This window comes from Embiotoca jacksoni, unplaced genomic scaffold (assembly GCF_022577435.1).
Source record: "Embiotoca jacksoni isolate LCO1_2020_lvr unplaced genomic scaffold, fEmbJac1.0.p SCAF_12, whole genome shotgun sequence".
In the NCBI taxonomy this organism is placed as follows: domain Eukaryota; kingdom Metazoa; phylum Chordata; class Actinopteri; family Embiotocidae; genus Embiotoca; species Embiotoca jacksoni.
In genome coordinates, this window is record NW_027185252.1 from 8,214,195 (window position 1) to 8,229,877 (window position 15,683).

General features: G+C 39.1%; 1 protein-coding gene across 6 annotated transcripts in view; it reads right to left on the reverse strand.

Moving 5' to 3' along the window:
• The window catches only part of LOC138195275 (transcription factor COE3), a 67,193-nt gene extending 61,955 nt beyond the window's left edge, over window positions 1–5,238 (reverse strand). For all 6 annotated transcript variants that reach the window (XM_069144556.1, XM_069144553.1, XM_069144555.1 and 3 more), the window contains exons 1-5: window positions 4,515–5,238; window positions 4,070–4,226; window positions 3,704–3,767; window positions 3,353–3,408; window positions 1,399–1,472 (exon numbers count right to left, since the gene is read on the reverse strand). In XM_069144556.1, the coding sequence (XP_069000657.1) occupies window positions 1,399–1,472; window positions 3,353–3,408; window positions 3,704–3,767; window positions 4,070–4,226; window positions 4,515–4,645 (482 nt within the window). In that variant the 5' untranslated portion in view covers window positions 4,646–5,238. The remainder of the gene's footprint in view (window positions 1–1,398; window positions 1,473–3,352; window positions 3,409–3,703; window positions 3,768–4,069; window positions 4,227–4,514) is intronic.
• Between the last annotated feature and the right edge of the window lie 10,445 nt (window positions 5,239–15,683).

The following is a 15,683-nucleotide window of genomic DNA, read 5'->3' on the forward strand; positions in this document are numbered from 1 at the left end:
CCAAGCTGCTATTTCTGAGGGAGATGCAAGGTGCCACCCTCAACCAATATTTCTGCGGGGCATTTATCAATTATGGCCTCAAAAGCACTAATCTATCTTCCACCACATGTTTCAACCATCTCCACCCTGAGCCTATAGCTCGCTGCCTCTCACTTCTTTGATTGGGACTTGAATCAAAACTGCAAAAATAAACAAATACATCATCCCAGCTTCAATTTGAAATGAAAACATATAAACAAATGTGAATAAGATTGATTTATGCCATATGGTGCAGAAAGACAAACAAAGATTTGGTGCAAAGCTACTGTCAGTCAACCACACGCTATTTAAATATCCTTGATTTACATGACTTTCTAGAAGCAGTAATAAAGACGTGTTTTATAGCTGCAAAATATCAAAACAAAAATATAATTCAAAAACTAGTGCATTACAAACCTAAAAAATAAGACATGATTCGATAATATATCTTAATATATATATCGACTTATGTGTTAATAAGCAGCAGTTCTAGGAGTTGTTTTATTCAGCAGCAAAATGCACTTCCTCTTGACAAAAAAAAAAAAAAAAAAAAATATTACCTCTCGAGCACGACCATATTCAATGTGTCACAAATAAGTGATGGATGCATGTATAAATTGAGCGTGAGTGATGAGTTTATGCATGGAAAAAGACAAATCATTCTCAGCTCTCATGCTGCACTTGCTCTCAACCAGTAACTTGAACAATGCACCGGTGCAACAAAGGAGAGGTTAACCGACAGTATCCGAATTCAATGTTCACAAAGCTCATGCTGAGCTCAACAATAACAACAAAAGGCGTTTTTCCTTTTAGTATCAATGACACCGCTGAATAGCAGCGCAATATGAGCAGTTGAGATTTATGTGGTTAAATGACACTAAAAGGCTTGCTGATCATTGTTGACAGGTGGGATCAACCGAGAACTGACTCTGTGCTAAAAAATAAATAAAAAAATGATACATAGCATGCAGCGTTTATGCATAACTGAAAACACATTGTCTCTGGCAGGCTTAAATGCTGACATTTAATTATGAAAAGAAACATTAAAAACAAACAAAAAAAAAGGTAGAAAAAAAAAACAGAACTTATGTACTTGGTCTCTGACTGTTTATTATACATTCAATTTCCCTTCACTGAAAAAGACAGTCAGTTCATTTTCACTGTCATATTCATATCAAAGTTGAATCACATCATATCAAAGTTAGAAATGACAGCAGCTTTCTCTGTGTGTGTCTCTGTGGTTGCTGAAGGACCACAGGACAGTCTGGATTGCTGCATCATGTCATGAGTGTCAAAACTTATTGAAAGGGAGGAAATTACTTTTTGCCTCAATCTGCAAAATGAACATAACGGGAGAAAAAAAAAAAAAAGAGTGCTTACCTGCACATAATTTCATGAGTAAGAAGAACTCTGCACATTTCTGGATTCTTGTCTTGACCCTCATAAATTATGGCCTTTGAAACAAAATGAGATGGAAATAAAGTGAAAACACAGTCATCTCTTAAACACACATTAATTTGCACAAATTCACAAATAATTAGATGAAATTATCTATTGTTTTTTGACTTGATAAAATAAATCAGGGCATGAATACACATGATGAAAAACAATGCAATATATTAGAGGAGAGCAAAGGCTGAGTAAGAAACATGGTTAAAATAATCCCAGCAATCCCCATGTGTTATAAATTATATTGATTCATTTAAACATCATTTGTATATTCTTAAATTAACAATTTAAAAAAAAAAGTAACTAAGACCATTGATATCAAAGGCAACAATAATATTTCAATGGCAGCAATAATATAAAAATATAATTATAGAATAAATGGTAATAGTAATAAAGTGTATTTTTTTTTATTAATCTAGATAATATCCTGTGGCTCAGACAGACAGACAGAGAAAGAGGGAGACAGAGAGATTTTCATAAGGAGAGATCCAATAGAAGTGTCATCAATATGCTTATAATCTGGGGATATTTGGGGGAAAGTGTTAATGGGCAATCTGTTGTTTATTTTGAGCCGCTAACAATGATCTTTCTGTGGATAAAAAGCGGTGTCTGGCGGTACGGTTGAGTAATTTTTGAGCATTGGCTGAAACAGATGGCGTGGAGCTATCAGTTCTGCCGCTCTTCTCTCCCTCCCTCGATCCCTCCCTCCTTCTTCCATTTCTAAGGATAGACACTTTACTCCCTCGTACTGAACCGGCACCAAGTGTAAATACAAGCAAAGCAGCACATTATTGACTAAATAGTCTACATAATAACAAAAATACAATAAACAAGAAGCATGGTGTTTTAAGTTGATATTTTATATTTTGCAGCTATTAATAAATTCTATTTTTTTTTTTTTTTTTTTTCTGGCACGCTTCAGACTAATAAGAGAAAATGACTTTGAAAAAGTGACATATCTGAACCAGGTCGCATCACTCTCCCGCTTCCAAAAGCTGTCCTACTTGACCTGATGTGTTTCTTCTTTTTTTTCCTGGGAACCGGGCGATTATCTATATTGGTTTGATTTATGTGGCTATTTGCAGCTGTAGAAACAGAAATCCATAAATTGCTTGTTCTGCGTCATTGACTCGGATCATTCGCACAGGAATGTTGTCTGTGACCAGTGGTCCAGGCTTCACGGCTCTATTCAGGAGCCTCTACCTAAAGCCTCTGTTTAAAAACCCAACGTGACATGCAGAGCTGAAAAAAGGATGTCTGATTTTATTTCCACAATTATACTTAAGTCTGCAAAACACTGCGTTAGATTAAAACGCTCATATTATATCGTTTTTTTTGCGTTTGGCTCTGGGTTAAAATCACTCATATGTTTAGGAGGAGGAGGAGGAGGATGAGTGAGACGCACCCCAGCAAAAACATTTATATTTATATTTATGATAATAATACTTTATGCAAATTTTTAAAATATGTTTAGAGCGTCACCTCTGACTCTTTGCAGGGAGAGTCAAATCAGATCATATGGAGCAGAGGTAGTGTTTAAATTTTAATGTTGGACAAACTGAGCTTACAAAGAAGCCCAACTCTGGCGGACTAAAATTGACTTTATAGAGTCTTGCAATATGATCTGGTCAAACGTAAACAGTCAAAATGGAAGCTGTCTCTTCTTATTACAGCGGTAATTTGATTTTAGTTTGTGCCACAACTGCATTTTACAAGCAGATTTTTTTATTTTTTTTTTGGTGGGGCGAGGGGGGGGAATCCTTTAGAAGTGCATATGGATCTCAGGGGTGAGAATTTGCACGGCATGTTAAGGTTTTACACAAGTGAACCGTGGACGTGCAGCGAGGTTGCACTGTGCGCAGAAACAAGTGGAACAGCAGCTTACCTGCTTCGTCATGGAATCGATTAACCGTATGTAAAGATCCTGTTCTGTTCTGACGCCTGGGGAGAGAAAAGAGAGGAGCACTTGAGAATTTTGAAGGAATTGTAGGCAATAAATAAACAAAGAAAGCCCCACAAAAAAAATCAGTCTGGTGACAACTCATAAAAATATAAAGAGTTTCAAGAGTGATTACATTTATAAAATGATCAGCCTTTTATTTTTTAATATTATTGTTGTTATTAGTATTATTCATCCTATTGTTATTATTACTGTGTATGGTTATATGCTCACCGACAAACTCGTGTTTGATGTGCGTGCACGTGTTTGCAAAATATTAGTGACAGTTTGACTCACCGTTGCTGTACAATAACTGTAGTTTGTAATGTATCCCATTGTTAGTTTTTTCACTGGTTGGTTCCTGCAGAAGACAACAGTTTGTGAAAATCAGTATCAATACAACAAGCCGCCTATATTACTGCCACATGTCTGAGTGTTGCAAAAGAAATTATTTATAGTTTTTGGATGTGCAAAAAAAGACGAGAAACGGCTTTAAACGACTCTCAGTCATCAACGAATTGAGTGTTGTTGTTGTTGTTTTTTTTAAATCAATATTACACGTGACTTCCCCTTAGCAACCCATTGCCATTTCAGAGAACATAATTTCGATACATGTGCTGATTATGTACAGGGGTGCATGTATTTCTAAAATACACCGCTTACTTTATCTTTCTCCACAAAGTCCACAAAAGCTGTCCTTTCGATCTCCACGGGCTGACCCTGTCTGTCATACAGCGCCAGGACGAAATGGAAAAAATTGGATTTTCTGAGGTTGGAAGGGGGCTGCTTTTCATAATGTGCCCGTGCCAAGCCGACACCGCTGCGGGGAGAAAACAAGAGACCATCTCGGTTAAGCACCGGACACCGGGGATACTAGATGATGGAGAAGCTGATGGAAACATTGGAGATGCAGAAGCACGCTTGAGTACGGGGGAGATTTCTTGATTTGTCACAATAATGGGTAATCTGATGTAATGAAAGAAGGGAAAGCCGAAGGGGGGGCATTTATTGGGAGACCGTAATTGATACAGAGTATTCAGGGGATTGAGGGGTCGATATGATGAGGAGGGAATGCGTGAGAAAAATCAGATGCTTTTGGCATGCGTACCTTTGGGCGGCTGTGTTTGCATCCACCACCCCAGCTGTGTGCATCCAAGAGCGGACCGAGTTCAGTCCACCCAGCGGTTCCTCCTTCATCGTCGTCCCACCCCGCGGTATAGTTTCCTGAATCCCAAACATTTAGGACAATTTGCGTGAAAAAGAGCCTCCTGCGAAATTAGGGAAATAAACGTCCAAGCGTGTTATCCTTCAGGGTTTTTTTTTTTTTCACGGGATAAGTAGCGAGAGCCGATTCAGACTTGCGAGGGAAAACCCGGTCCACAGGTCTTGCCTCCCTCTTCAGTCCGTCCGATGTGAACAATTCTCAAAGTGCTGTACTTAGTTAGAGCGGTATCCACAGACTGGAAAAGTGAATTGTTCAATAGACAAGATTTTTTTGTGTTGCTATTGTTCCTCTGTTTTTCTTTTTTTTTTTTTTTTTGTGCTATTCACAGAAAAATCGATGGCAGTTGTTTGTGTTTGTGGGTGATGCTGCTCTCAAAGTGCCCACATCCCTGAAGCACCGCATCCAAAACCTTCAGGACTTCTTGTTGAATAAAAAACCCACTCCTGAAAAGGTGCTGCTGCTTCTCCACAAGACAAACACAGGCAAAGGCTGATCACCAGTGGAGGTGTTCCTAGTACACAGGAGAGGTGGATAAGGGGCCCTTTCGCGTCGTGCAGGATGGATGGGAACATGCAAAACTAAGCCCTCTTTCCCCGAGGACTGAAATCTTTCCCGGGAGCCAAAACTCTAAACCCACGGGAGAGGCGCTGTCAGAATATGACGCTGAAGGGGCGTGGTTTTGACCAAATATGGAGCTCTGACGGTTCCTGTCAGGCAGTGGCGCTCCAATGTACGGGTACAGCCCTATAGTGCAGCAGCCTGAGAACACTCATTCGCTCCACTTTTCCTCTTGCTTAGGCCCTATATGTGGTGAGTTTGATTTTTTTTTAATGATATGGAAAATTCAACCGGGTGTAACCATCACACATAATGAGGAAAAAAAATAATAATAAAAAAAAATACATAATAATAACTCGGGATTCATTGCTTATTATATTTAGCTGGCCTAATGATTGCAATTTCCGTGATTAGGTTTATTATATAGGATTGAAATTAAAAGCATTTGATATATTTATTGGATTAAAGTTGTTCTGTTGACTTGACAAGATTGTTTGTTCACTGATGTATCGAAAGCATCTCACTAGCTGTGAGAACACAGGCCATAAATCATATTTTAATAATGGCAGATCATGTTTCTTCATATAATTGATATATTTTTATTGTGCATTTTAACCCGACGCTGCGGGTTATTTTATTGTAATTAAAATGTTGCCTAATTAATATAACGCTGATTTCAGAAAATCAGACATGATTATAAATCTATTAATTTGCATTAAGTTTTCATTGACAATTTTTAACAACAGATAATTGACTTTCAATTGTTTCGCTGTGTATCGCAGGGATAATTTCTTTAGTTGTTGCGCTTCAAATCAAATATGAAAAAAGTTTGAAAATCAGACAGTTTTTTTGTGTGTTTTTTTTAATGATGTCAAAATAAAACAGTCACATCGCTGAGCCATTTACTGGAGATAAAGTCAGATGTTTTGACCTCTTCTATGGACTAAAAATCAGAGTCACAGTGTCTCATGGCATTAAACAAACTTCAGGCGAATCCATGGTTCCGTGTCTTCCTTATTTCATGCACGTCCAGTAAAATCAGTAATAATCAGAAACATCTTAATCATTTTTAAAGAGCCAACTGCCTACATGTCCGACTCTGTCCGAGAGGGACAAGCAAGCAATTCGGTTCATTAGTGGTGAAAAGGGGGAGAGGATGGAGGGAGAGAGGGGAGGGAGCGAGGAAGAGAGATGTGTGCTATATCCTGAGCAATCTATCTAGCTGGTGCTGAGGGTTAATAGCTGCTGCCAAAGATAAGTGAATTATAAGCTGTTGCTTTCACCTCTACACAATCTATTGCCAAATTGCCCAGTCACAAAATGAGAGTGTACATTTTTTACTTTTTTTAAATTTATTATTATTTAAGAGAAATACAAGTTTCAATTTGTGGGGAAAATATCAGAGAAAAACTCAAAGGGGGCTCTTTGTTAATTGTATTTTCCTCTTAGATGAAACAAACCGAGACGCGTGTTGTAAATGTTTTGTCTGTTCTACCGAGATTGCAAATATCTTTTTTGCACAGAACTCACTCTTGCTTTTTTGCACAGTTTCAAGTCGCTTATTAGAACTTAACCCCTGATTACACGCACCAAGGCGATTTAAATCTGATTATCAAATTAGGCGACTTTGAGACAAATCCTCTTAGATCTGATACTGTTGACTGGAGAGGGAAAATGGATCTCCACACCCGTCACGTAGGTAACGATGCTGTCCTGAAAGGGAGTTTTAAACCGTATTTGACAACAAATGCAGCTGCCCCGCTATTTCAGAAGATATTAAAGGAAAATGAATGCAAATCTGTGTGCAGGAGCCATCTGGACGTGGAGAGAGGGAGTCAGCTGCTCCACACACTGAGGCGCGGAGCCTGAATCCGTCTCAGCTCATTCTGTGGGATCATCTGCGTGGTGGGCTTACACCGTGGAAAATGCGCTCTTCATCATTAGGTGAAATGTTCGCATCAAAATAAAAGAAATGTTGATCCCCGTTTGCTTTTAGTGGTTGCATGCATGAAAAGTTTGCACGGGCTTGGAATAACAGGATCTTAGTCACATTTTGTCATTACTCACACACACACACACCCCTCCCCCCCCCCCCAAAAAAAAAAAAAAAAACCTTGTCTCTCAGCAGCATGCTGGAGGTAAGTGATGGGTGTCAAAAAGGGAGACAAGTGCAAACTATTTCTGATCTCTGTATCTCGGCCGCATTGAGCCAGGCTGAATGCTCGTTTAAATGACCGGCTGATGACACAGGGGCCTGTTATCTCATTTTTCTATTCAGTGACCACAATGAATGAACCCCCAAAGATTTGGGCCTGACATAAAACCAAACTCCTCGAGACGCGTGGTTTCCAATAAAAAATGTACAGGGTGACTTCGCAGACCTCCCGTCTCGACGGGACGAGCCTCCTCCGTATTGAGGGTGACGTCTTCTTTTTTGTGTGAATTTACGGGGCGAGGCCCTCATGATCTCCTTAAATTTGCATGTAAATGGCGACATCAGCCTATACGCGTGCCAGGGGCCAGCGGGCCTCCCAGATGTCAAGGCAAAGTCAATCAACCGGCCGCTGCCCAGCTGTCCATCGATGCACTTTATTGGGACAACACTTTCATTATGCTCACCTGCATTGTTTCCTAATGGATTGATTGGCAAAAAGCGTGGGGAAAAGGAGGGAATCTTATTAGCAGCCACCAAGCAAGTTCGCTCACGGCTTTATCACAGAGGTTGTTTTAAACTGATCTCTTTTTTTTTTTTTCAATTAAATGTGAATCAAATATGCCTACAGTTTATGCATCATTCCAAATTCCATATGGAACAAATAGGCAGTCAGCCCACTTATTGTTTATGGCAACGCCATAGTTTTGACCAACAATATTTTTTGTATGTGCTTGAACTTGACATTTATCTATTTGCATGATGTGTGCAAGTTACCACGCAAAAAAAAACCCAAATTCTGTTAGATATCCATGCAGCCTTTGTTTTAAATATTCTCTTACTTGTAGCTGTATTATAAAAGATCAACTTTAGTTAATACTTATGCATTTGCAATTTTTTTTTTTTTGCACGAGTGGGAAAAATTACACAATACTTTAAAAAAAAATGTCAAAAATTAATTTACTAAAATATTTGATTCCGCATTACAAAAAAAAAGCCTCACTGCAAACTTTGTCTGAAGCTGTTATTAGTTATAGGCCTAATATATGCACGTCCGAAATTCGATATGACACATTCAAATATCATATTAAAATACAGTTTACACGTTATTTTTAATTATAGTAGTAAAACACAAATGGCCAGCAGTGATGAGATCAATCATGTAGGCTATCCATGTCAAGTAGTTATAGCTGATAGACGGACAGCGCCCCTCGTTGGTTACACTTGAGATCATTGTGCCGATATGAGGCAGCTGTGTTCTTCACTGACAAGATAGCTAAATCTCAACTTGGGTTTAACAGCCCCCTCCCCACGCAGGCCCCCCCGTGCGACAACACAGGTTTATATTCAGGGAAAATAATAATAAGAAAAAAAAATCCACAAATTGCAAAAGAATTCAGAAAAAAATTACAGGCCAGCGTGTACGCTGGCATAAAATTTGTGCAATTAAATTAAAATGCATATTTGCAGAGCGAAAGGAGGGCAGAGCGTGTTGTTGCGTGTTTCAAATCACACTATTATTATTATCATTATTGTTATTTTCATTTTCCCCAATATTATTGTTATTATTATTATTATTATTATAATTATTATAATTTAAGATTCACTTGTGTACCTTTTAGATGCGTTTATTGTCTGAAATTTTTTTTTAAATTTAAAAACACATTATTTGACACAGTGCTGGTGTGACCTCACATTTCGTCACTAACTTCTGTCAGAGTGCTCATGTTAATTGTGTGCAGTGGTGAGTTCTGTCAAGGGCATTGCCCGTGCGCACAATTTGCATTTCCATTCTGCTGTGGAAATGATGAGAGAGTTTCTACGCGGTTTAGAGCCTCGCGGCGCAGTCTGTGGGCGAATTACATTTAAAGAAGGCGAGAGAAATTAAATAAGAAACCGAGACCACTTCAGGGCTATTAACATCTAAAATATCCCCTGGAAATTTAGACCAAAATACACATGACCAAATACCCAGGATACCTTCGCTCTTATGCAGCCCCGTCTTGATTGTGTCCATCACTGTTTTGTGGGCCTATCTAAAATTCTTTATTTAAAAAAAAAAAAAGTTATCACAGCGCCTCACATTTCTCAGTAGCGTTGATGGAAGTGAGGCAAATTTGATTATTCAGCTCGAAATCGGAACATAATAACTTATAATACAGGCGCCCTACTGCCAAACAGATGTGACACTCAGAAAAATATAAGTGCAAAAATCTGACTTTAAAGGTCATTTAAAAATCTCATCAGTAAGTATGATATGGGCACGTGTTGCATCGGTGGCCTCCAAAACGGGAGGCATCAGCTTTAACCTTGTTCTTTTTTTTTTTTTTTTTTTTTTTTTTTTTTTTTTTTTTTAAGAGCGTCTGTGCATGCATGACCAAACAGGCAGCAGCCTTTGCCTCGGCACTCAGGAGAACTTTAATTTGCCTGTTGACCCCTGTGATGGAGGTGTTGCCAATTTACAGTGATACTACTCTACCTGCAAGAGTCCAATAATTATCAAGTTACTCCCATCAAAATGTATATTTCCAACATGTTGCATCATTGTGTTTATTTTACTTGTACAGAAATTGCCACCATTAAGGAGACATGTTTTGATGGTGATTGGCAAGGTGTCTCATATGTGAGCAGTGCAGTACAATTCATTGCCACTTTACAAGTGAATTTTTGATTTTAGTCAGAGATCCTTATTAATATTGAACTGTGTTACTATTAACAGAAATGTTAATTATGATGTCAAGACGGAGAGAGTCAAGGTGAAAGCTGCACAGCAATAGCTAAAAATAATCCATGCCAGCCAGAGTACAGTATGATCCTGCAGAGGAGTGTTACTGGCAGGGGACCTTTTTGCTGCAACAAAGAGGTGGAAAAGAGGAAGTAAATGAATTAGAGTACAAGCCAGATTTTGTCTTTGTTTCATCCACACTTGTCCTGTCCCTATTTTCCAACCTCTCCCTTTTCCTTGCTATTGGAAGTGCAGCAAATTGTATAATGCTGGTCTTTGTTCTACAGAGTCAAGCCACATGAATAGCCGTCCTGAGCACACACAAAAACACACTGACAAACTGATCATCTTAAAAAAGCAACGCCCTGGTGCTCACTTGGCCTACTTTCCACGGCAGCACTGGGACGTGGGAAGAGGAATAGAATTCAGGGGAGGATGTTCCTGCACTCTGGGAAACATTCAGTATAGCAAGTGTGATGCACATAAACATAGCCTTTGCATTGTCAACCTTAGACCGCATTTGCCCCAGATAACTAGTCCCCATGTGCTAGACTATTCTCTTTGACTTTGCAATTGAAATCCTGAGAAGATTATGCCAAAGCTAAAAGAGGCAAACTCCAGGGTGGGATTTCAATTGTCAATTCCTGTTGGATTTTATAGCATTATGACATATAGTACACCATCTGTTACACTTCCTGTGACTAGGTCTACATCTGCACAAGTGGAGCGTATTGATGTGAACATCAGTACAGCTAAGACCTACGGTTCTGAATGGACAGTAATATTCAATCACCAATATTTTCCTCTCCCACTATTTAACACAGATGTCTGACTAAGCCCCGGGGTCTCTAGGTTACAAAACATAAGAGCAAATTAGAAAAGGTGCAGGAAAGTAACCACTCCTAACTTTAGCGAAACAGACTTCCTGAAGCGCTAGATAATCTGGGGCTTCTATGTACACCGCCTAACCAAATGTCGACATCTGTGAGGGTGTGCATAAAGAAAAGCTCCTCAGAGAAACGGGGGATAATAATCTTAGTTCCCCTCACCTTCAGCTTGCCCATAGGGGCTTAAAAGGGAGATGAAGAAATCCTATGTAAACATGCCAAGTCAAATTTTCACTTGAAATGTGACATAAAGGCAAAGGGCAACCTTGGTGCATCACTAATGTGCTTCCACACATGAGTTTTCAATGCCCCTGGATGTAAACAACTGATGTATTCAGTCCATGGTTTGAACACAGACTCACTGTGCACACTTAGGATGTTTGAGCATCTTTTTTTTTTTTTTTTTATCTACGACTGTACGTCTAGTGCATATAGGTGAGGAGCCCAAAGAAGTCAACACAGAGCTTGTACACAATCAGAATCTCTTTACTCAATAGCTCCACGAAAGTGAGTTTTGCTCTCCTGAGAAACTAACAAAGTTTGAGCATCTGTTCCATCATGTAGTCTTTGTTGAGAAATTAAATATTGAACTGATCTAGTGTACCATGAATGTTTCACTCACATAGTGATTAGAGAGACTGGAGAGGCAAGACATCGCAGCACTTTACACTCCACTTTAATATACTGTATTTGTTGGTCTTGCCTTTAAGTGTCTCATCCACCAGATTGTATTGTTGTGAGAGAAAATGTTTTTTAATGTTGCATCAATTATACTTAACATGCATGTGTAACTCGACACACAAAACAAATTTACATACATGTTCTGTATGTGCACAAATGCAATCATCCACAGTATGAAATGTACTGTATAGTGTCAATGTAATTGGAAAAACAAGTTTTGGTTTTATGATTTAATTATCAACCTGGTGGCATTTGTTTTTACAATTTGATGTCATTGTGCATATAGAAAAAATACAGATTTAAATTGGTTTTCTTGTTCAAAATAAAGCATTCAAATCAACACTTGTCTCAAGAGAGAGATCCCTAATGATGTTTTTTTTTTTGGTGGTTTTTTTTGACACAACATTTTTGGATTAAAATGAGCAGACCGAGGTAACATGCGAGCAGGAGAAAGAAACGGTATCATCACAGAGATCATAAAATGGTGTCGTGAGTAGTCTTTTGTCCAGGACCATAGGAGAGTTCTGTTGCTAAAGGGAAGGACAAAAGCAGAAGGCGCCACGGGTATAAGGTTCCCCTGAGCAACAATACCGAAAGTTTCAACTTGCAGCACATGGGTGTAACTTTAACTGGAATACTGTGGATCAAAGACTCACAAACAAAGTGGGTGGAAATGCTGGAGGAGTGTCTGTGCTCAAGTGAAGGACAGGTTCACTAGAGAGAAAGCGGGAACGACAATTTATGAAACACAGACCAGGCAATCAAGGCTAATTACTGGGACTGTGTTTTGCAAACTCAAAGGGCATGATTCAATTAACAAAATTGACATGAATTATAATTTTCGAAAAGCAGAATTACCTCGACCAAAACTGTGTCAAAACAAGCTCATCAAATATAAAACAAAAGCAAAAATGAAATCAAATTTAACAGACTTTCGAATTTGTCACTACTTCTTGCACATTTAATCAAGACGAGTATACACAGTAGATTTTGTATTGCCTCTCAAACACTCATTCTGCTCAGTCTTCGCCTGTCATCTCCGAGAGAGTGGGAGAATTATTCAGTTCTGCTTCTTTAAATAAGAAACACAGCCTTGAAATTTGTGGGGCTTAAGGCAATTCATCAGGTTAGATCAGTACAATGTGGATGTGTAACCTTTACACTGCAGTAGAACCTGCACATACAAGTGTTATGAAAGGTCCCTGTGGCACTCTGCTCTTCTGACATGGATTTGAAGACTTGCCACTTTATTAGCTGCTAAGCCCCCACTACTTGTTCTATATAGTGGAGGCCTATGTTATGAGCTGGGATCTCATTGTCTATCGTTATTAGAGGAAGAGTCTGCAGCACTCTCTTGTCCCCCCGAGAGAATAGGCCGACTGTTTGAAGGGAAGCTACAAGTGCAATTTAACCCATCTTATTTACAATATGATCTGTTACAAGGACATCATCACTGCAAGGATTCACATCTAATACATCCGTCTCAATGTGATTCTCTTTCTGTTTTCATTGATTCAGGAGAGTATATTTTGTTTGATCTTCAATTGAGCCTTAAAAATAAATTCACTGAATCTGTCAAGTTAGAGCAGACTTACAGATCAACTGAAACTTTAGCGAGCTACACTCGTCCAGTTCAGTATTTTAATACATATATCACAAAAAATAAGGCAATCTAGATCAAAACAATTGCTTTGTTATTAAGGGTCAAAACGGTTAATTAATAAATGTGAGTGCATATGAAGTTCTTTATGATATGATCAACATCAGCTCAGGGAAAACAAGCTGTTTGTGATCATCACTTGTGTCAGCAAGGCACACACTTATTCTCCAAAATGGAAATTATCTATTGGCATTGAATAATAAGTGCCATAGTGCCATCTAGTGCACAAATTTGCACACTGAAGAAGGACAGCCCCTGTATGTAAAACATAGTACACACTGTAGCTTACACATTTAGGAGCAGAGCTACATGAAGGAATACAAAACAAACAAAGCAAAGGGCTGTGTTGTGTTTACACTGGGCGCTTGTGTGCTACAGCGTTAGGTTTAACAACACTAAATGACCACACTGAAAATGTCCACTCATGGGGGAAATAAACAAGGAGACAAAGGTTTGCCTTCCAAGCAGGGCCTTTGACAACACCTCGGTTGTGGAGAGCCGCGAGGATAACCTCCTTCAGACAACGAAACTGTGTTGAAGGCTGTGCATGCAAATTACACTCGGCCATCTAAATTACAAAGACATACACAGACCTCAAGTCATCAGGCCTCATATCTCACTCATCTGGCCTCCTGGCTGTTAGATTGCCAGAGGATGCTATAGAAGAAACAGAACAGAAATAATAATAATAAAAAAATAAAAAACACATGAGCCAAAACAAGAGTCTTGAATAATTGATTGTGTTTGTCTTTGCTGTTTTTGTGTGTGTGTGTGTGTGTGTGTGTGTGTGTGTGTGTGTGTGTGTGTGTGTGTGTGTGTGTGTGTGTGTGTGTGTGTGTGTGTGTGTGTGTGTGTGTGTGTGAGAGAGAGAGAGAGTTAAGACTGAGGGTCTGGACAGTGCTCATGCCCCTGAGCAGAGCAGACACATCCACTGGCCAATGGGTTGTGTTAAAAACTGTCTGATGGATCAAATGTGTGGGGGAAGGGTATGTTTGTGTGTGCTGGGTGCAAATGAATGTGTATGGGTATTTACGTCCACGCCTCGGAGTGTGTAATTTCAAAGTGAAACAGGCAAAGACAGCAGTATTTTGTCCAAATAAACCTGGACATGATTAGCTCACGTTAGAAAGCAGTGCTACTTTTATATTCAGCTAGATGAGGATAAAACGAGGTAAAGATTTCCAGGATAACAAACGCCTGTTGTTAAACGGCCCAGGAATAGGTGTGTTGTAAGATGTTAAAAAGTCAATATACCTTCATTTTGTCTGTGCTGGTAATGAGCCATATTTTCTGGGGAAAATGGCTGCTTCTCCGGAGGCACCATGTCTACTGAATGTGGCCCTGATCCTGGATAAAACAGAAGGCTCACCAATCAATCTCTCCAGGTTGCCCACAGCCAGAGAAAGCAGCTGCACCACATGTTTGCCTTGCGCGATAGCGACAAGTTAACATACGGGCAGCACAGTAACCATCCACAAGCAGCCTCTAGCTGTCTTATAATGAATTCCCACAGGGATGGGGAACTATCAGAGTCAGTGGTGTTACTGGAGGCTCGGAATAAAGTCAACACCTCTCCTTATACCTGATGAAGCTACGGCACGGCAGCACACTCACATACACACACACACACACAAATACACAAACACACAAACACACAAACACACAGTCACAGCCACAGTATTGAATGTGTAAAAATGTGATAAATCTAATGTACACAGCGATTAAGATGTACGGTTTATTAAATCACAAATTAGGACTCATTTAAACATTTCACCCTCACACAGTGATGATGAATAATAATTAAAAAAAAATGTTAATGGTGCACTCTTAGTCAGAGTTTTTACTAATTATAATATGTTGTAAAGATGGATGTTTTAGGATGCCAGCAAAATCATGAATGTTGTGAAATTTCCTCTTTAAACAATTTCTTGGAATTTAAAAGCCGTATTTCGTGTCCTTTGACCTGATTTGGGAATTGGTTTAGTATCAATACATGCAACTATTGTTTTCAAATTAAGAAGTGTTTGTACTGTTTCCAGAAAGTAATGACAGACAGCTGCATACTGTTCCATTCAGTCAGAGGTTGAAGCTTTCAAAGTACAAAACACAGCAAACCCATTTGGTACACAGAGCTCCTCATGTAGAAGTCAAGGGTCTTTTAGAGGTTCAAGTCATTCTTGAAATAATGATGGTTTTACAAACCACCTATTGTTAATTTAAAGCTAACGTCCCCACATCTACCACAAGTTAAGACATGTTGTGATTCACCGTGTTTAAAGGCACTATTCAGCAGCGTTTGAGAGAACACTTGTAAAAATGCATAATTTACACTCGTTATGTATTCTGATGTCATATGTGGAGTAGTCTTGGAGTAACTTGTACCAGCACT